Source organism: Apteryx mantelli, chromosome 5 (assembly GCF_036417845.1).
Source record: "Apteryx mantelli isolate bAptMan1 chromosome 5, bAptMan1.hap1, whole genome shotgun sequence".
NCBI lineage: Eukaryota > Metazoa > Chordata > Aves > Apterygiformes > Apterygidae > Apteryx > Apteryx mantelli.
In genome coordinates this window covers 11,060,838-11,082,322 of record NC_089982.1, presented here as the reverse complement: position 1 = coordinate 11,082,322, position 21,485 = coordinate 11,060,838, and the positions used below count along the sequence as shown (strand labels likewise).

Genomic DNA, 21,485 nt, shown 5'->3' with positions numbered 1-21,485 from the left:
CCGAGTGCAGTTCCGATTATTTTATCAAAGCACTAAACTTGCCGTTTCCAAAAGAGAAGCTATGTCAACGAGAAAAAGAAAACCAGTTCAAGACAGAAGACATCAAAAGGAGAGAGGATAGCAATGCCTCTAAAATACGCGCCCTGCACCACTGCAGTCTCGTCCCGTGGAGCCGCTTGCTCCCGCCGGGCGTGCAGGGAATGGGGCTGTGCTGTCGCACCCAGGCTGCTTTTAATTTGGAGCAGGATTTCGTGTAGGGCCAAGACACCAGATGACTAGCTCCACCATAAGTCAAGGAATTCCCCGTAAGCAGTTTTCGCTTATTTGCTGCATGAAGGAACCAAAGGGAGGGACACTTGCTTTTGGGTTGACCATGCATGCTATGGCCTTTCCTTCGGGAAGTAGTTCGAGATGGGCTTGTACTTCAAAACCGACCCACTTTTAGGGGGTGCCAGAAGGGCCAGAGCCCAGCTTGCAAGCTGGGAGCAGCCGCCCGTGTCGACCCAGGAGACGCCCAGTTTTGGGGAGAAGCTGGGCCGGGGGGGATATCGCGGGCCCAGCACTGTCCACCTCTTTCCCGGGTTGCAAGCGCCATCTCTTGGAGCTCTGCTGAACATTCACGGTTTCTGGTTTAGACGGCAACTTGGTTTGCAATGCTCCTGCCTCCTTCCTGGCGCTGTATTGCATGCGCACCCCAAAAGCTGAGCGGCTGCTTTGCAGAGCTCAGCTTTTCACTTGCTTTCAGGCGTGAGCGAGATGCCTGGGGCGGGGGTTAATAATAGCAGAGAGCCAGGGGGGCTTGGGGTACAAATCGGTGAAGTTTAGGCTATTCCGTCACTGTGCAGAGGGCCCAAAGGTCCCGTCTCTGCTGATGGGCTTCTCCGTGCAACCCCATCTCTGCGGGCACGTCAGGTGGGTCCATGCTGTTGTCGCTTAAGTACTTAGGGTTGGGCCAGTAGGGTAGCTACCTGATGAGCTTGTTTAAGGTGAAAATAACACCTGCCTGGAGGGCAGTAGGATTGGGTCTCCCCTTGCACTGTGCTATGAGCCCTTGCCTGCTGCCAGCGTGCCGGTGGAAACCCCCCCATCTTTTCGGCTTCGCCGCCCGCCTCCCGGCCGGGGTTACAATACCCAGGACCTCCTTTTCCTCCTCTTCCTCCTCCAGTTGGAGGCCATCAGCGGCTCAACCCCAGCCTCGACCCAGAGGTGCCCCCGTCCCACCGCCCCGCACCCTGCCCCAGCGCCGCTAGACAGAAAGCGCTTCCACGTCCGGGCTTTGGGATCGGAGCCGCGGGATCTGGGCGCCGAGCGCGCCACCCAGGGCCGGGGTGCTGCCGAGGTCTTTATTGCTGCGCGCGCCGGTCCCCGCACCGCCTGCCCCTCAGCCTTTGGCGTAGCCGCCCCTAGAGCAGCATGCAGGAGCCGTGGTCGCACGCCTGCCCCATCTCGGCGCTGATCTGGAAGAGAGGCCGAGGGCCCACGTGTTGATGCATAGCCTCGGGAAAGGCCCCGGCTCGTGGGCTTGCCTGGGCTCGCTCGGGACTCGCCTCACCTGCTGCGCGCAGTAGACGGGCGGCGCGTTGGCGGGGCAGCAGGCGGAGGCGAAGTCGGCCCTCCGCTCGGCCAGCTCGGCCAGGCGCTCGGGGCTCGCGCCGCGCTCGCTCTGCTTCACCTTCTCCTGCAGCCTGGAGGTCGGGGGCCGGGCGTCAGGGGCCGCGCCGCGGCGGCTGCCTTCGGCCTCCGTGCTGCAGCGGCGCGGGCAGGAAAGCGCCAGGCGCCCCCCGCGCACCGCTTCTCCTTCGGGCCTTACCGCTTCTTGAAGTGGAGGAAGTCCAGCTCGGCGTACTGGCCGCACAGCTCGCTCGCCTTCGCCAGGAAGGCGAAGAGCTCGCCTCGCATCCGCTGCTTCTGCGGGGCGAAAGGGAGGAACGCGTCGGCGTTCGGCGCCCAGCTGCCGGGCTCCAGCCCGCGCTGGCGTAGCAAAAGCCTCTGCAGCGGGTTTTAGGGGGAGCTTGAGCCCGAGGCGGCGGGCGCCGGCGCCCAAGCCGCCCCTCGCGCTCACCTTGCCGTTGAGGCAGGCGGAGGAGTCCTTGGCGGCGCAGCACTCCCTCATGACGTTTTCGATGGCGTCGTACAGCTTGCCGAAGAGGGCGTCGGGGACGTTGGGGTGCCGCCGCGCCAGCTCGAACGCGTACCTGGAGCGGAGCAGAGCGGGGAAAGCGGGTCACTGGCCGTGTCTCCCCGGGCCCCCAAGCCCGGTGCCGCAGGAGCGTTTTGGATTAGGTGAGGCTGGAGCGGCGGAAATGCCAGGCTATGTGGCTTGAGCAGCCCGGCCCCGGCAGTCCTGCTGCGTAAGGGAGGCTGCTCTTCCCTGGCTGCTGATGGTGTTAGTGCTGCGGAGCCCTCCTCTCCTCCCATGCGCCGGCGCTACTGCGCGTGAAACCCTAACATTTGCAGTCGTACCCCCAGGCAGAGAGGCAGAAAACCGGCGGGCAATATTGCCTCTGCCGGGACGGGGGCGCCGGGGCTGCTCACCTGTCGGAGTGAAGGGCCCCGTTCTCGCTGCACAAGTGCTCGTTGGTCGGCTGCTGGAGCTCCGGCAGCTGGGGGGGCTTGGCCGGTTGCAGGGCAGAGATGCAGAAGTAGTTCTGCATCACGTTCTTCCCCTTGCAGCAGTCGGCAAACCTCTCGTCTTTGGCCGAGAGCGCGCTGCAGACTTTGGCGGTGTGCTCCGACAGCTGGAAGAGGGAGCCGAGAGCGCGTGTTGCGCGTGCATGAGGGAAACCCCAGCGGCGCTTGGCATCTCCCCAGGGGCTAGGAAGGTTGCAAACCCCGGGCTGCACGGGGCTGCCCCGCTGCTGTGCTGGAGGGACCAGGGGTGCTGCCACCCCCTCGCCCGGAAAAGGTGCTCCAGGAGTGCCGTAGGTGTGACGTGGGAGGTGGTTTTGGCCAGAACACCCTGCACGTGGTGGCCCCAGGGCCTTCATACCTTCTTATGCATGCAGTCTTCAGCCATCGAGTCGCAGCACTGGGCAAACGCCTCGGCAGCATCTTCTGCTAGAGGGAAAATTTCCTCAAATGAAGCACTTGGTATCTTCTGGGCAAACATTGTTAGGTAGCTAGATGGACACAAAGCATAAAAGGGACTTAGGTATTTCAGCTCTTGGTTCTTCTGACTTACCCATTAAGACCTGGTGGGGATTTAAAGCCTCAATTGCTCCTTACAAGATCTGCTTAGTTTGTTGTGTAGGCGCAGACCTGGCCAGAAACCAAGAATTCTCTCTCATTGCAACTTTGAGGGTTCACTTTTTTTTTTTTGTCAAACTGTGGAAGGAAACTGAAGCTTTTCATTATTTTCTGGGGAGAAAAAAGTAGGTAGAAGAGGGAGGTGCTTGCCCATTTAGATGCACTGCAGATGGACGACAGGGAGCACAGGACTTGCTTTGCACCTCTGCTGAGCACAGTGCATCTCCACAGGACAGCACAGCACGCTTATTCTCACATCTTCGGTCAAATGCTTCTTACTGAAAACTCCCTGCAGTCAGGAACCACACTTTCAAAGAGGAAAGCGGGTCCCGGTCTGACCTGCACTGAAGTGTAGAAAGTCCCATTTCCCCCTTGTACCTGAACTTCATTTTGTCCTTGCCATATGCCGCGAAGCGGGAGCAACCCCTGTTTGACAGGAGAGTGAGCAGGGAGAGGGTTTTTCTTTCCAGTTTCTGGAACAGAAAGGAGAATATGTGTGTCAGATGCCGGCAGACGCTGGTGCCGGCAGCCTATGGTGGTGTCGCAAGTCGCTTGGGGTATCGCTGGGATTTTGACCAACCTTCTTCAAAACCATTTACACCTCCAAAAGCCAGCGGGGGGGAGCGGAGGGGGCTCACCTCTTTCAAGAAGCAGGTGGTGGGCGCCGGGGAGATGCAGCATGTGGAGACCATGGAGAGGAAGCTCCTGGCAGAGCCCAGGAGCACAGGCAGTGGCGCCTGGCCGTAGTTGCTGGCGTACTCGTAGAGAAACCTGCGGGAGAGGTGGGCTGGCCTGGAGACCTCGCCAATGCGGCGGGCAACCAGATGCTCAGTTCCCAGCGATGTGGGTTTTTGGGGTGTCACACCTGCATCGGGCATGCACGGTGGGCTGTCATCCCTCTGCAGGGATCTCCTTGGGCTTCAGTGAGCCCTGGCTGATTGCATCAAGCAATCGAGCGACTTGCTCCTGCCTGGGGCCATTTTTTGTTAAGGCTGGGCCTCACAAAGTAACATAGTGACTTCTAGGAGAGAGCAAGGGGTGTTTTGCACCCACGACCTCACCCGTGGCGGTTCGGTGCTCACCTGTCGGCAAAGTCCTTGGGGTCCTTGGCAAAGTTGGCACAGAGCTCATCACCGTCCGGCTCCGCGTAACGGGGAATCTCCCGGGGCGAGTGCTGCAGGGCGGCCATGCAGAGCTTGCGCTCGAGGCCGGTGTGGGCACAGCAGGCATCCACGCCGGCGTGGCGCGGGAAAGGTGAGTTCGGGTCACAGGACTTGGCCGACAGCGCCGACGACTGCGGGACGCAGAGGGAAGGGGAGTGAAAGGGAGGCTCGAGGGCTCACCAAAGCCCTCATGTTATTTATTTATTTATTTATTTTTTATCTAAGCCACTGACAAGCTCTGCGGGGGGGACTCAGCTGTCCTACCTCTGGCTCAGAAAGGAGACGGAGCCAAAAATTTAATATACGGGGAGGATAAATCCCATAGACCTGGAATTTTATTTTTGGGCACATCTCCTTTCTGCAGCCAGTTCAACCACTGGAGACCTCATAGCACGTGGCTGAAAAAAACAGACAGAAAAGGCTGAAACGAGCTCTATAGAAAGTTGTCTGTTCAAGGCTGGAAGCTCTTTCCCCAAATTAAATGTTTTGTGCTGGCTGCCCTGTATTTCTGCAGACCGCCACCGAGTTTTCCTTGACCTACCCCAGCGTCGTAGCACGAGGGGTCGGCGTCATCAGTGCAGCAGGTTTCAGCCAGCGAGACTATTTCACGCACCAGGTGGCTGACCTCCTCGAAGGTGGCGTTGGAGAACTTCTTGCTGTTCATGATAAGTGTGCTGGGAGCAAACAGAAGAGGAGGAACCCGTGGGATTGTAGCAGGGGAAAACATTTCTGTTTCTTAAAAATCATATCAACATCAATCTGCCAGAATGCGATTTAAAAATATGACCTGGATGGTGGCAGCTTTGGTCCAAACCCTTCATTTTTCTGTGCTAACCGTTATGGTAGCCACTTGCGCTGCTTGAGGTGAGGATTTGTGCCTACAGGATCGTGATGCTAAAGCGGATACCAGCTTTCAAAATCGGATCCTGGATCCTGCCTGATTTCAGGCTGGAAGCTGAGGTTTTCAAAGGAGGTTAAGGGCATTAAGCACCACTTCTGTTATAATTCTTAAACCTAGGCACCTAAAAGGGTTCGAATAGGCCAAGCGAGAAGCAAACTTAATCCTGCAAGTCAGCTCATTGAAAGCAACAGGAGTCCTCATTTTCAGAGAATGAATAAATAAATCCTCCTGTTTCTACGTTTGTTTTTTTTTCTTGGCCATGACTTATGCGCTGAACTTCCCGGGAGGGTGAGCGTTGTAGGAAATACATACAGGGCTCGGAAGTCATCTTTCCCCATGGTCCTGTACTCCTTACACACTTTGTCCCGGACGTAGGGTTTACCTGCAAGCCCAGAGAAAGGAGGGTTCACGATCGAGCCCCGCGACTGCGCGGGAGCCGCGGGGCTGTGATTTGGGCCGCCTCCCGCCCCGCGTCCCCCCGGGGTGCTGCTGTTGCTGCGCTCGCCTTGCAGCCCCGTTTCTCGGAAAACGATGGATGCAACGAGTTTGCTCGTTAAACTCTCCTAAGTGATATAATAAGCACTGGATACCAGGGCTGCAGGGCAGCTCGGGGAAGCCTGGGGAGAAGAGTTATGGAGCCTGAAAGCCGCTGCGGTGGCCGGGTGCATAAAGCACTGGAAATTCTTCCTGAGGTCTCAGGATGCTTTAGGCTACTGAGATGCCTGAACCATTTCTCACAGGAGGATTCGAGCTCCTGAATAGCTCAGCCATTCTCTGAAAACATCGCTCTTGGTTTGTAGGCGTTAGTTTTGTTTTAGTTTATGGCTTCTCTTCTCGGTTCAGTTTCAAACCTCGTTGCAGTCCCTGAGACATGGAAACTAGCTGCTAGCGTGCAGCAAACCAGCAGAGGATGCTCTTGTGGCATGCACTTTTGGGAAGCGGCTGTGGTACTGCAACCCTCATGGTCTAACTCGCTATTCATACGCGAGGGGGAGAGAGAAAACCTGGGAGGGAAACCAGGCAAACTGTCAAGGACATTAGCCCCTCGTCCAAACTACCGTCATTTTTTTATGTCTGAAACAGAGACGTGCTGTGCCCCTACTAAAGTAAGACCTGACCACGGCGGTCCGGAGCACACAAACAGCAAAGCTATCACCGATGACTATTAGTCCCTTGAAAATGGTATTGATTTTGCCACAAACTGCATTGGGTAGACTTTGGTACCGGCAGGGTAAATATAGATATTGTGCTGGCATCTCTCCTGCAACTTTGACGTGATCTTTCCAGGGAGTTTCAGACTGGGAAAGATATTTGTAGGGAAGCTACGATGACATTTCTAAGAAGAGGCTGGGGCGGGGGGGGGGGGGGGGGGGGGGGCGAAGCTTTCCAAAGGCACTTTGGTCCTGATTTTCAAAACCTTTCAGAAGCTGGGTTTGTCAAGCTCTCGTCCTCACCGCTTTCGATGTCGTTGCAGGACCACGGCAGAGCCCCCAAGAATTAAGCCCGTTCCCCCCAGAGCTCGCCCAGCCCGTGCAAACGCAGCAGGGGGGCTCCGAAGGAGCGCAGGCTGTCCAAAAATATTCGAAAAGGGCAGAGCCGGAGCCGGGGTAAGACGGGATGGCTTCCTTGGCGTCGGTTTGGCTGTACGCAGCAGCCTGGGGTTTCTGCAGAGAAAATGCCCTGGGAGACCGTCCTCCCTCTTCCCTGCCCAGCGCCCGGCTGCGGGGGCAAAGCCCCCGTTTTGGAGCTTTGCAGCCTCAGTGAGGTGCCGCGCTGTTCACCCCATTCAGCAAAGGACGATAACTCCCTCGGCTACGTCTGGCCGTTGCTATACAAGGGCAACGAGCACCGCAACGGGGAACCTCGCGCGAGCGAGAGCTCTTTCCCCTCTCTCGAGCCGCGACCCGGCCGGCGCGGGGTTCGGGCTCCCGCGGCCTTTGCGGCGGCTGCCTTCGGGGGCAGGACGCAGCTGCGAACCGCTCTTACCTCGGTGCTCGGCGTGACCGCAGGCCACCACCACCAGCAGCAGCAGCAGCACCAGGGCTCCCTTCATGCTGCAGACGGGCCCTGGCCGGGGCAGCGGCTGTCGCACGCAGTTGCCCCTTGCAGGCTGCTTTGGGGAAAGCGGCGCTGGAAGCGCAAAGCCTGGCGCTTATATCGAGTTCCTGCGAGCTACCTGGTGAATGATTAACGCTGCCGAAGGGGCAGAGGGTGAGCATCCTTGGCCTGCCGGAGACAGCCTGGGCTGACCGGCAAAGGCAAACACACATCGCAGGCTGCCAGCGCCCCCGAAACCCAGATGGTTTTAATAATTAACTGTGGGAAATAGGTAGCTTGGGGAAAAATAGATGCACTGGGGAAAAAATAGATGCATCACGCGAAATAGATGCTGTGAGATCTCAGTTTTTCTCTACCTGTGATTTAATTATCGGTGTCATACGAATGGCAGAAAAGGACGGGCAGAGGCAAGTGCATGGCATGCATCATACGAGTGCAAAGCAACGTGCCACAAGGCCAATAAATGGTCCTCCCAAACCCGCATGAGGGGCAAGCTGGCACTTTGGGGGCATCAAGGCTGCATTTAATGTGCAGAGCCCCAGGGAGGAGAAAACACCCATTGGCGGACCGCGGCGGTACCTGGTGCGGCCCCAATCTTGCCACCGGCCTGGGTGCCAGGTCGGGGTGACCAGTCACCGCTGTGCCAAGAGCGCAGGGTCCCCAGCGCACTTTCCTCCGCCAGCGCTCCTGCTGAGATGGGGACAGCAGCCGAAATGCTATCCGATACACAAAGCATGTTTTTTTCAGAGCTGCGGTTCTTAAAGAATAACAGCATCATGAAATAGGATGTATCTTTGACAGTCAGAAGACTTCACAGCCATTAGAGAAGAGCCAACTGCTTGATTACTAGGTACTTGTGGTATAAACCCCAACAATAGTTGTTTTTGGTGTAAACACAGATTTTTTTTTTTTTTCTCTCTTGTCTGACTATCCTCCCCAATTCAAGCTGTAACTTCACAGCAGCAGCACTGCATAATCACCACCTGTTTGGGGTATTTTTAGCAGAAATGCAGGTGTCTGTTAAAACACATTTAAGATAATTGCTCCTAAAATCGTTGCAAATCAAGGGGAGGCTTAACAGCTTATCAAGCAGTGAAATGGGGTGTGAAAAACTGCCCGCTAACTAAACCCCTCTGTGCTCACTCCCCTCTCTCCCGTTCGGCTTTGTAGCCGGAGCGTTTCTCAGAGAAGGACAAGTCCAAGCAAACGCGAGCGTTGCCCATCTCCGAGAAATGCGCCGGCTACAAAGCTGAAACGGGAGCGGAGGCTCGGCTGGCGCCGGCGAGCCGCAGCCCTCGACCCTCCAGCTTTCGTAAATCCTCTTTATCGGCGACGATTTGCCCTGCCCGCGGTTTTGCTGCGCTGGTTGGCCGGCGTAGCTCTCCCCAGACGTCCCGCTTGCCTCGGGCGCGCTTCCCGCTCTGCAAACAGGTCAATGTGCCCCCGCCTGCCCTCTCGTCCCTTTGAGCCACTTGCCCAATATCCTGCAGTGCAGCTAATCACCAGCTAAACCCAGGATTTGTCCCCCCTTGCCCTGTTTTGGGTTCTCATCCCGCCTTCAAATGGGCTCGAGGCTGCTCTCGCTTTGGTGCCCGCTGCCAGGGTATTAATAAAGCTCCCTGATGAAGGTGCCGAATTAGATCCAGGCTGCTAGCTCTTCTGGGAGTGCAGGCTTTCGGTCAGTTCTGTACCCGCCTTACAGGGCGCTTTTCGGGGGTGCTTCATTTCTGCAGGTTCCTGCTGCAGCGCGCTGTTCGAATTTGCGGAAGCAACCTGCATCCGAACTTGCAGCGGGGGAGATGCAGGCTGCAGGGATGTTAGGAACGATCCTTTTAAAAGAGTTTATTTGCACACCTGCACATTACAGCTTTTACATATAGGAAAAAGAGAGTAAGAAACGGCTTCCTCTGTGTGCACAGGGATTTGAGAGGGCCTGGTGAATGGCTATGAGGAGCGAGGATTAACAGCGAATGATCCTAGGTGCATGCCAGCAAATAATCCCAGATAAAAGAGAAGGGGATTCTTGCTCTAAGCTGGAGAGTGACGGAGGAAATGAGACTCGTTACCTCCAAATTAATAAATACCTCAGCCTTTGCAAGTCTTTTGTGATAAGTGGTGTTTGCTGGGGCCAGGGCATCCTCGCAGCTCCCTTTCACAGAGCTGGAGGGGAGCCACCGAGTTTTGCTTGGCTGGAGCCTGGCTGGAAAAGCAAATGGTTTAATGCGGTTTTTTTTTTTGTTCCTGTTATGATCCTTTAGGGTGCCCCCAGAATTACGTGACCTCCCCGTACCTTTCTTTCTGTTAGAGGGGGCAGGAAGAGGACACGCGGTTGCTGTGCGAGTGCAAGGCTGTTGAAGAGCAGCAGCCTCTCTGTCTCGGTTCACTTCTAATGCATCTCTCAACACGGTCCTCTCTGTAGCTGCACAAATACAGCTAAAACTGTTCCTAACTGCCGCATGCACTTTCTGATCAACTGTGACAGCAATAAAAGCAAAAAGAGCAATTGTTTTAAAGGTGAAGACTTAAGCAGCAAAGTGCAACACACTTGGTAATGAAGAGCAATTCCAGCCAGCAACCTCCGGCACTTACACTGCGCGTTAAGGACTTTTCATCAGGAAGCACCTACAAGATGAAGATTGGGAAGAAAGAAAGAAGTCTGACTGTCTCTTCCCCTCCTGCAGCTAAAACCCCCTGGAGCCGATAACTCGGGTAACGTGGGTCTGTGCCCCGGCTCTGCCACGCACTCACTGTGACCTTTGGCAGCTCACGCAAAACGCTCTGCCCTCTTTGCCCATCGAGAAAGCGGAAAAATAATTGATTTCCCTTTCCTTCCTTTTTTTTAAGATACAGCTCTGTCTGCAGCCCGCAGTGGTACCGGGCAGCGGGGCTGTACCATAACTCCAGAAAGTGCCTTTGCAGGTCCTGCACCCTCACATTAAATTTCTCGTTCCCTGAAACCAGAGCTCCCGCACCAAATCTGGCCTTGCAGGGGTATCGCACCGGAGCGTGCAGGCACGGCCCTGGTGCGTTGTCTGAGGCCAAAAACTGGCCAAGGCTCACATCCCGAGCAAGAGGAACTCCCAGCCGTGCCGTGCTCGCTTGAAAGTCACTCCTAGAAGCAAACTTAAGCAGCTGAGCCACCCCATAAATTCTCTCATTTGCCTTTTTTAGGTATGTGTGTCCCAAACTCGAACGTTTTCTCCTGGGAGTGTTTTAGAGCTGTGCACTGTTTCCTTAGATCTAGCTTTCCATTTACCCCCTCTCGCCCCAAAAGTCCTCTTCTAGCTGTTCAGAGTGGAACCCCAAAATCTCATTTTTTTTAGGAACTCCAATTCTCGCATTCTCAGGTTGCACCCATGTGGCCCGAAGAGAGAGAGAAAGAGACATCTGCAGAGGAATTGAAGTGAATTAAGTATGGTTCTCCTCAAAACATCAGTATTGACCAGCCGGCTTTCTGACTGCCCTTTGTTTCGCTGCCTTTTTAGAATCAACTTTTAATTTTTAATTTATATTCATGAAAATCTGATTTGAAGTTAGGCAACTGGCTCCTGAGCTGTCATGGAAAGGAGAGTTAGGACAAAATTCCGTGAAAATAGTTATGTATTCAACAAAGAGCTCTCTTGGACATGTGTGTGAAATTGTTAAGATGGGTAGAAATTTCCTGGATTTATTATTCTAGATAAAAAGTGTGATTTTAAAAAAACGTGTTCAGAGGGCCAGGTCGCAGTTGAGCACAGGTGCAAATGTGGAGCGGTTCGTGCTCCAGCACACAGCACATCCGGCAGGAGCCAGGCGGCATTTCCAAACATTTTTTTGCTCACTTTCTTACTTGATCACCTGTTGCAGAAGTAATATTATGCTGTGCTGTTACTCAGCGCAGCAGCGTGAAGGCGGCTGGCCAGAGACCAATATTAGCAAGAGATGCAACTCATACTGATGCTTTTGTATCAGATACTGGAGCTTTAGAGGGTCTTAACGCTACATTTTTACAGTGCGAGAAGCAATAGCTCTGTGCAGTCCTTTTTAACTTTGGCTTTTTTAAAAACAAGATTTAAGCGTGCTGAGGCTTTTGCTGTGATTTGCAACTTAAAACTCAGAGTTTTTAATACCGTGTCTTTCCTTAAGAAATAGAAATTAAAACAGAAAGGGGAGCACTAGGAATCCCAGGGTGTGGCGTTATGTACAAAATGTGGCCAAAATAGCTTAGACAGCTTTCCATAGATGAGGAAAAGCTGGGAGAAAATTGCTTGATTAATCCCTTTTGAGTAACTATAGCAGAAGTCATCCTTTCAAAAGCCACAAGGATGTTTTGCCTTTCCAAAGGTTACACGGCGGTACACACTCATGAGGCCGGGCTCTGGTCCAGTAAAGAGCCCTCCGTGAATTTTAAATGACAGGTAGATGGACAGGCTGTCCAAGGGAAGTGCAAAGAAACCACGAGCAAATGTTAGGGATGATTTAGGAAAACAGTAACCATCAGGTTCAACTGGTAAGGTGTGAAGCCGACGGCGGGGCTGCTTTGTTGATTTGAGTTGCCCTCTTAGTTTTGTAGGGTGTTGCATGAAGAAAATAAATTATGTCTAACAAAATACCCCTGTATGTCCTTGATTTTGACACCCAGATTAATGCAGACGGCACGATGCTTGTGCGTGCACCTGTGAATATTTGGGGAAAACCGCGGCCGCCTGCATCTCTTTTGGCAGCGCGGGCAGGGTGGCGGGTACAGGGCTTTCCCGGAGTGCCCCTGCTCGTAGCTAAGGCACCTGCCCCTGCACGGCCTCGGGGGCGTACGCAGACCCTCGCGAGAGCCCCGCTCCCGCGGGCCGTCGCATCACAGCGCGGCGCTCGGAGGTCACCGCGCGCCTCACAATCCGCCGCTCAGAAGCAGCGCGGCGGCGGCGGGCGGCGAGGCCACATCCACGCCGGGCAGCCGCCGGAGGCACCGCTGCTCCGAGCGCCCGGGCCATGGCGCAGCGCCAGCGCAGCCGCAGCGCCAGCAGGAACTGCCGCTGGAGGGGCCGGCGGCACAAGCGCGCCGGGCGCTACAGGCGGCGGCAGCACCGCCGCAGCGCCAAGGGGCGAGATAAGCCGGCAGGTAACGAGGAAGGAGCCGCAAGGCTTCGTCAGCCCGGTGGCTGCGGGATGGAGACGCTAGAGGGTTCCCGCAGGAGGCGATGTCCTGGCTGACGCGGAGGTGCCAGCACTCACGGGAGGCTCCCTTTCCCGCAGGTCACCGGTCCCGGTCCCGCAGGATGAGGAGGAGGAGAAGGAGGCAGAACTATTAGACGCTGTCGCCAAAGCCGCCGTCTCTGCCCGAAGGTCCCGGCCACCCCAGCCCGGCGATGACGGCCCCGGGCACCGGCTACCCTTGAGCAACCCAGCCTAGCAATAAAATCCTGCCACTGATTTCTTTCCTGCTTTATCGCCTTGCAGCTGCTCAGAAACGGGTGGTGGCGGTGCTGGGGGTGGCCGGCAGAGCAGCCCACCCCGGCTGCGGCCCCCGGCGGCCCCCGCCGCGCTCGCGCCCTTCCCCCGGGGCTCCTCACTCCGTCCCCGGCAGCCACGCGCCGCGCTGGGGCGGCCGCCATGCCCTTGCCGGTGCAGCACCCCAGCGAGGCGCCGCTGCCGCACCGACCGGGACTTGGTGCCCATCGCCCGTAATCACGAAAAGCGCGGCGGTCGGCACGGTTTTGTCTCCGCCAAGCCGACGTGGCGCTCAGGAGGAAGGGGTTTCAAGCTGCGTGCTCATCCTTGCCCCGCAGCAACCTTCAATTTTGAAGGCATGAGCTGTCCCCAGCGTGGTCACAGCTCCCAAAAGAGCCCTTCTCACGTGGACAGAAGAAGAGCGATATTTCCACCGGTTTTTCCAAGAGCCGGCAATAAACGCAGCAAGAAAGATCCTGCCTATAACCGAGTTTTCTTTGTCGTGTAATGCATATACCAAACATGCCAGTGTTAATGATTGAGAGCTTGCTCGGGACTAGCTTTGAAACGGTATCACTGAGTGTATTATAGCGGCTTCCGGCGAGGAGCCGGCCCGGTGACCGAGGTGCAACGTGCGGCTTGGGGTGAGATGCCGGCAGGACATGGGAAAGCGGGTGGGAGCGAGTCCCTCGCAAGCAAGCGCTTTCACGCCACGTTACGCCAGTAACTAATACATTAAGGGCCCGGAACGGCAGTGCTTTTTTTGAGGAGAAAGGCTGTGCCTTCCTCACCGCTTGGAAGCGCTTTCTGGCCGGCGGCAAAGCCCCTGCTGCCCGCGAGGCCACGGCCTCTCCCTGCCCTTCGGCGCAGCCTCCCGCGAGCGTGCGTGCAACGGCACGGAGACCAGGACGGGCTTAGGGAAAGCCTGGTGCCGGGGTGGAAACGGCCCCAGTGTGGCACGACGGGGCGCACCGGGCAGCTCGGGGGAAAAAAGACCGCAGCAAAGAAACCCTCCGAGCTACATCTGTAGAGCCGAGGGCGCCCCGGCGGGCCGGTGGGAGGGGGGAAAGCCGAGCAGACCGCCGGGGCAGCGCCACGGCTGCGCCCGGGGTGCAGGATTCGGCCCCCGCGGCACTGTATGGAAGCGGCCGCGTTTGGTTGCCGGCGCGCGGCTTCACAATGCCGGAGGCTTGAAAAGGCGCCGGGCGGCCGCGCGGGCGCTCACACGCTCGACAGCGCCGTCCCCGCCGGGCGAGACATGGTGCCCGGCCCTCGGGGCCCGCTCGGCGACTGAGCTCCCGCGGCCACGGCACGGCACGGGGGCCACGGGCGGGCGGCCGGCCGCCGCCGCAGGGTCCCCCCCAGCCGGAGGAACCGGGGCAACAGGAAATTCTACGACAAACCGCTGGGCAAGAAGAAAGGTGACGGCGAAGCCGCGTGGATTTTGCCGGGTTTTCCTCCATCGAGCTGGCCCCGCGCGGGGCAGGGGCTGGGGAGCGGGGCACCGGGGGTTACCGCCGAAAGCAAAGCGCTCGGTTTCGCCCCGTACGGGCTGGCGGGTCGGGTCTTCTGCAGGGCCGCAGAGAGGAACCGCCTCTGCGGGAGAGGCTCCCTGCTCCCACGACCCATCCTCCTTTCTGCCCAGTGATCCTCCACGTGCTTAATTCGCACCCGTGTGTTTCCCCAGCAGGGTACGTACGCGTCTGCGCAACCTACTACTACTGGAAAAAGAGATGAGCCCCTGTGATCTGGGTCCCACGTGCGTCCATCTCTCCATCCAGCCCGTGGGAAAATGCTGCCACCACCAGCCCCAGAGCAAGCCAAGCAAGCCAGCGGAGATTTTGACCACCCGAGACACCAAGAAGAGCTCCACCAGCAGCCTGGTGGGTCCCCAACATGCATCATTAACAGCAGCAGTGGAAACCTGTCAATAAAGTCCTAGAGCGCAACTGTGGTGTGCTACCTGTCGCAGGCATGTGCAAGGCTCGCCAGCAAAAATGAGCTCCGGCTGCAATAAAACTTGTTGTTTCATGCTATAAATAGGGTCTAGAAGGGAACTTGCCCAGGGGAAACCCTTGGTTTTGATTAAATCCTATTTCCTGCTGTGCAAACGATTGCATAGACAGCAGCACCGGGCCCACTGTGACCATCACTGCAGGGTTGCTCATACTCTAGCTGACATCTGGGTTAATTGCAATGGAGTAGATGATATATAAAAAAAAAAAATCTGTATACATTAAGGATGAACGTAAGGCTTGAAACGTACTGAAAACATTTTTTTTTTCTTACTTCCAAACTATTTTCCAGCACTCTAAAAGCAGATCAGCTAATATGACTATGGCAACACTTTTAGCTGGTCTGTATTTATCTGCCCCGCTGGGCGCCCGCACAGCGTCTCTCTGCAGCAGCCCAGCTTTGTCCTGCAGCCTTGGCGTTGCGCCCAAGCACATTAGGGGCTGCTCAGATGTTAATATAGAAAAATTTAAGTCAATAAAGCACAACAGATACATCTTTCAGAGGCATGCAGACACGTGAGCGACTCGGTTGATTTAGGGCCATTTATTCTTCAGCCCCAGCCCCAGTTTCCATAACAATATAATGACTTTTTAAAATTGAATTTTAATCTGACAAGGGTGCATAATAATTAGTTTGGGTAAAATGAAACATGGAGCGACGGGCAGAGTCTTCCACTGTCTGAGTAGGCAGTAAGAGAGTGACGTTACTTGACTAATTACTGCGAAAGATGAAAGCCAGTTAATTAAAGATAGAAGCTATGCAATTTGGGTAAGAATAGCAATAGCTGGTTCGAATGCAGGATGCCAAGCAGAAGGTTAATGATAAGTCTTAATATCTCCCTTGCGCTTGCAGGAAGTGACTCGCGCTCGCGTTACCACTGCGGCTTCATTTCAGCAGAGCTCTTCACGGCTGCCTTCAAACAGTACCTGTGCCAATACACAGTTCTTAAGGTCGATTGTACTGCAGAGGCAAAGCCCAAATTTCAAACTCCCTGCCTATTTGGATAATCATTTTCATCGATTTTGGTTCCTAAGAGTAGATGCTATAGAGTAGTATGAATCTTCAGTACAATGTATGTGTGTAACATATTATATATAAAATATACATGATATAATCTGTAGTATGTGGAATGAGTATTATACAGTATATAAATCTCTACGTGCGTGTCCCATTTCTATCGAATATTCCATACGAATGTAGCACTGACTCTACTGAATAAAGCCTCTCTGTGTCGCATGTCGACTCTTGGCATGGAAAGAGGTGCAACGAGCCCCACGGCGGCTACTTGAGCTGCTACCAGGACGGGCCCTTGGGCTGGGACCTGGCACGCTGCTTTTTTGGCAAGGAAGCTTTTAGCCCACCCCCGACTTTCCTGTCTGCTGAGAGCTCTCTTCCAGCTGCCGAATGCCCAGGCCTCCTCGGGTGGCGCCCGGCTGCCCCGCGGGCCGGTAGCAAACGCCGTGGCGAGAGGAGCCCGGGCTGGGAGCAGGGGCCGCCGGGCTGCACGCGGCTCCCTGAGGGGGAACTGCTGGGTGCTGGAAAAGGGCCCTCGGGAGAGCTGGGCAGAGGCTGCTTTAGGTGCATTGATGGAAAGAAGAAGCGAGGAAACAAAAAAAACAAAAAAAAAAACAAAAAAAAAAAACAAAAAAAGAGGAACAGGGTAAGGCGCCCGCCGCGGTTTGGGAAATGCACTCCTCTGAGCACCGCACAGGCCAGGTCCTGTCTGCAGACTAAAAAAACCTTGTAAAAGGAGAAAAAGGTGCATTCTGGCGGGGTGGGGGGAGCAGGGAGCCTCGGCTGCCAGCCCTGGGCGCCGCGTGCCCCCGCCGAGGGGTACAGTCTGCCCGCCTGGCCACGGGCACGCAGGGATTGCCGGGGAGCAGGAACGAACCGTTAGCGCTGGGTTGCTAATGAACGTCTAGCGAAGGGGGGGGGGGTGTCTTTTCTCTTTTTTTAATTTGGCTACTGGCTCGCTTTATCCATCTTCTAAACACTTCCAGAGAGCTCTCCTGCTCCCCCGCTGCTGTATGTATGGGTGTACAGCTCAGTGGGTGCAGGGTAACATTTGCCTTTACGTTTGCTTGGTTAAAAAAAAAAAAAGAAGAAGAAAGCACCCATGGCCGGCTCACACCGCCGAGATGCCCCATGCCTTCTCGTTCTGAGCACAAAAGCAGCAGTGTCCCTTACTAGCCCGCAAGCCTGAGCTCGCACGCGGCCCAACGCGGTTTGGGCTGATTTCCGTCAGTGCAAAACGTGACACGGGAGGCGTCCGACGGCCTCGGGGGCTGCTCTCTGCTGATGCTCTCCAACGCCCCTCGTCCTCCTCACACTTCGTTACTGTAACAGGACTAACTTAGGTTCAGTCCAGCATTCTGGAGTTTTCCTTTTCCTTTTTCTTTTTTTTTTTTTGCACGGTTTTGTCTGTGGGTTTTTCAATTATTTATTTTTTGAGGTAGGAGCCGTTGTGGGGTTATTTTTATTTGCTTCGCCAGCCTTTTTTCCCCCTTGGAGTTGCCTGCACGGTGGGTTTCTTGTTTGTTCACTTTTTTTACCTTCTGGGTTTTTTGTTTTTTTTTTTTTCCTGTTTTTGGCCCCGGATGCCGGCCCCTGCTCACCTGTGGCTGGGGGCAGCCCCGCAGGTGGCGGCGCTTCCCGGCTGAGCAGGCAGCGATGAGAAAAGATCGGCACCTGGGGCTGCCCCCCTGCTAGGGGACCAGGGCTTTGCTGCTCTCCCGCTTCTCAGCAACCTCTCCAAACTTGGGCTTTTTTGCCATGCTGGGGGTTGGTGCCTCTGCTGATCCCTGGGGCAGGGAGTCTCTACCAAAAGCTTTGGGGCATCATGCTGCTGTTCAAAAGAGGGAGATTTTCTTTTGTCTCCCTGAGTGTGGGTGCTTTGGGGGGTTGCTACCAAACCTGATCCATGTACTTCTGTTATATGTGATATAAGGCTTTTATTAAGTGGGCTCAGTGTGTTCTGTTCTGTTTGTGGCTCACTGCAGCTGCTTGCTCGGGGACATGAAACTGCTGGCTGAGCTGCGGACCTCTCGGCTATATTTGCAGGATGTAAGAAAATCCAGTAAGAAAATTACTGGACAGATGGGTCTGGATCTGCAGCCCAAATAAAATCTGCCCGAAGGGAAGAGCTTTGGAGCAAAAGTGATCATTTGCCTTTTAAATGGAAGTCTGCTTTGGTTTGCTCAGTAGTTGCACGTCCCTCTCTTCCCTGTCTGCGCATGGACCCAAAATCGTGCTCTAGGGCACTTCTCAGCGCTGTGTCAAGGAGCCGCGGCATCGGAGAGAGGCAGGAAACCACCAGGCAAGTAAAAAATGGCGTAATGGGAATTCAGAGCAATAATTGTAGTTTGGCCATAGTTTGCTGGGGGGCCCGGACTCAAGTTACTTCGTGCATCACTCTTGCACCATGTCAGTGACCCTTCTCTTGGAGCAGATAGCTTTCCCAGGGGCTAATTTATCACTTCTGAACACTTCTTAGTGCCCGCAGGCAATGGAAGTAAAAGGGAAAGATGGAGGGAATCACATCTATTATTTATCAGGGGTGAAATTTTTGCTTTCACTTCGGTTTTGCAGAGGGTCGATTCCCTCCAAAGGCTGAGGCTGATATTTGCACCCTGTGCTCTGAGGGGTGCTTACTGGACCAGGAATAACTGCTCTGGGTACGAGCTCCTAATGTACAAGATTGCCAACAATGTGTTTCTTTTTTTCCTTTAGTTTTCTGAAAACTGCTGAAGCAAGCGAGGACTAAAAGCTCTATTTTATAGCATTATGGGTGTTTAAAATGCATCCGTGACAGCGTGGCTAAGGCACCTCTGCCCCGGCCAGCCGCAGGGCTTCAGAGCTGGGGAAGCGCTGGCTTGGACTGGGGCTGCGGCTCCCCGACTTGCCCGGAAACACGGCAACGCTCGTCCCTCTGAAGCCTGTAAAGAGCTTGGAGAACCTGCATAACGGGCAAGAAGACGTTAAAAGTCTCCGTACTTTCCACCACTTCGGTGCTTTGCCGGAGCCCGTGGGACCAGGCGTTCCCAGCCCAAGCAGGAGCTGGGCTTGCGCCTTTAGAGGACTGGCGTGCCTTTAACTGTTTGGGGCGGGGGATCACGGCCGACGCTGGACAAGCAGCGGGCGGCACTCGGGGTCTTGCGGGGGCTCGGTAATGCGGAGCCCCGCTCGCCGGGCAGGGGCTTCGGGGAGGGCGGCCTGCCACCCGCCGGCCCGGGCTGCGCGTGTCCCGCGCTCCGGCTGGCCCAGGCAATCCCGCACGCCTGCGCAGAGAGCCACGGAGAGCGGCTCTTCCTGCTCGCTGTGCCTGGCGCCTCTGCTTGGGGAGCCTGGTGAGGACGGGGCCAGCGCTGACGCGCGCTGCCTTGTGCCGGCGCTTTGCAAAGTTCACCGCGATACACGTTTGATAACTGAATTTCTCTTTAAGGGAGTGCGATGCCTTCATTGCCTGCTGTCCCCTTTTGTGAAAGTATTTACTTTGCATATCAGGAGCATGTAAAAACTAACAAATGTCAAATCTCGGCATAGGCAAGTGACCAGAAGTGAGTTAGTGTTGTACAAAGGTTACTGAAGTTCTTACAAATACTGGATGATTTGATGGGAAAATAGCTGGGACTTTTGTTTAAATCTAACCAGTGAAGATTCAGAACCTATTTTTCTACTGTCTGCAAATGGAGGAGGGTGTTTTCATGCTTTAAATATAAAAACAGGTAAATGTTTTAACTGTATGAATGTAGTTCATTTAAAAAAGAAAAAAGAAAATTATCCATACTCTCCTAGCTACCTGATAAATTACTTAAATCAGTGAATTGGAGAAGGGTGCCTATCAACTTAACTATGTGCTGGCAGACTGATAACCAGCCAAGCAGCCGATGTAATGCGTTGGGATGTATTGTGTAAACTTGGAACATCACAAAGGTCGTTTTTAGCTTTTTCCTGTATCACCTTTGAAAATGTAAACACCAACTTGAAAGAACAGGCTAACTCCTTTGAAGCTGTGACAGGCTTAAATACAGAAGTCAGTGCCTTAGGAAGTTACTGCTAGATTTCTTCCTTGGAAAACTGAAATAAAAAATTAATGGACTTGTCTTTGCAAATGGCCAGTTGCATTTACACCAATCCAGAGCTATTTATAAGACAGGTTTTGAAAAACAGCTGAATGTTTGCATTTCCGTTGTTACTGATGCCAGTTCCCTTATTTGTGTTGTTTCAATTACTTACTGTGGTGTTTAAATTTGTCTAAGCTTTCACTGCATTAGGCTTGCTTTAATAATGATTTATTGAATAAACATTAAATAGTGGTCTTGATGTGTTTCAATTATGATGTAGTATTAAATGAACTGAGGAATTTTTCCCTTGGAAAACATCTAGATGCATTTTCCTGACAGCTAAGGGGCCTCAGAAAGCATCATTCAGGCTCTAAGAGAGGCTTAAGGAATTGCACTGGGTTATTGTGAATTACAGCTCCCTGAGTAATGCAATGCATCCGAAGGGAAATGAAGGGAAATGAATGATGACCACTTCATTTGTATTCAGGCCATTGGACATGGGCTTTCTCGCAAAATTGCAGGGAGCTGCAGAGCACTGTTCTGGGAAGCAAGCTGGTTCCTGGCTGTTCTTGGTATAAAGGGCTAAAAGGGTGGCAAAAAGCCACCTTTGTTCTTGTCCCATGGCCTCAGTGTGGGCAGTTGGGAGAATCTGGGATTATGTGCCGCCCCCCCCGCCCCCATCCTTCGCAGTGTCAGACACTGTAATCTCTGCCCTTGGCTGCAACAGTGATAGGGTATAATCAGCTGTGCCCCTGGTCTCATGTGATGGGCTGGTTTCGCAACCACCTGGGCTAGTTCAAATACTGGTTTTAAGCTAACTCCAGCTGCTCGGAGAGGACTCCTTGCGTCATGAAGGAATTTAGCAGAGCAACAGGTGATTTATCCCTGCTTGATGCTGCATTATAGGTACTGGAAAAGCGAGATCATTGTGTATAAGAAAAAACAGAGTTAGGGTACCTACCAAACCTCAAATTGAGCAATACATGCTGTGTCAATATATATAATATAAGCCAGGAGAAGAGCTATTGAAATAGTGCCTGAATAAGGTTTTGAATAAGTGCCTGTATATTAGAGTGCAGGGAAGAGAGAGAAGTGCCATGAAATGCTGCTCATTTCCCGTAATTTCATTTGCAACAAAGCGCACAGTCAAGTGCTTCTCGTGAATGGTTCTGCGCCCCATCCCTTGCGCTCGTGGCCACGCAAACCCTCTGCTCCCTGATTGCTTCCAGGGATGATTTATTAGCAGGGATAAAAGGATAAATTGCCTGCCCTCTGTCAGCCCAGCAGTAGCAAAATGCGCCCTGATGTTGCTGTCTCTGGCAATCGGCTCGAAGGATGGCTGCCAGCACGATGGTGGTTGCAAGAGCTGGGCCCCTGGGGACAGGATTTTTGGAGGGCGCCCGTAATCCTAATTCTGAAAGAATTCATCGTGAGAAGGCAGCTAATATTTGGGAGTGCGTGCTTTCGGTCAGTGCAGTTTTTCAAGGTGTTTTGCCCCAGCTACAAATCTTTCTCTCTCTACATGTCCCTCCACTAAAACTTCCCTTTCCCAGGAAAACCTGGTGTCCTATTTGGTTTTCCCCTCCAGCCTCCTTTAGGCAGTGATTTCAAACT

General features: G+C 54.2%; 1 protein-coding gene across 1 annotated transcript; it reads right to left on the bottom strand.

The window, feature by feature from the left end:
- Positions 1 to 1,275: 1,275 nt before the first annotated feature.
- GC (GC vitamin D binding protein) lies at positions 1,276 to 7,424 on the bottom strand. The gene is made up of 12 exons (XM_067297069.1): positions 7,297 to 7,424; positions 5,623 to 5,692; positions 4,951 to 5,083; positions 4,329 to 4,540; positions 3,885 to 4,017; positions 3,625 to 3,719; positions 2,990 to 3,119; positions 2,536 to 2,738; positions 2,063 to 2,195; positions 1,811 to 1,908; positions 1,553 to 1,685; positions 1,276 to 1,457 (listed from the first exon to the last, which is right to left on the bottom strand). The coding sequence occupies exons 1-12, from the start codon at positions 7,361 to 7,363 to the stop codon at positions 1,404 to 1,406; spliced, it is 1,461 nt and encodes a 486-aa protein (XP_067153170.1). The 5' UTR covers positions 7,364 to 7,424; the 3' UTR covers positions 1,276 to 1,403.
- Positions 7,425 to 21,485: the final 14,061 nt, after the last annotated feature.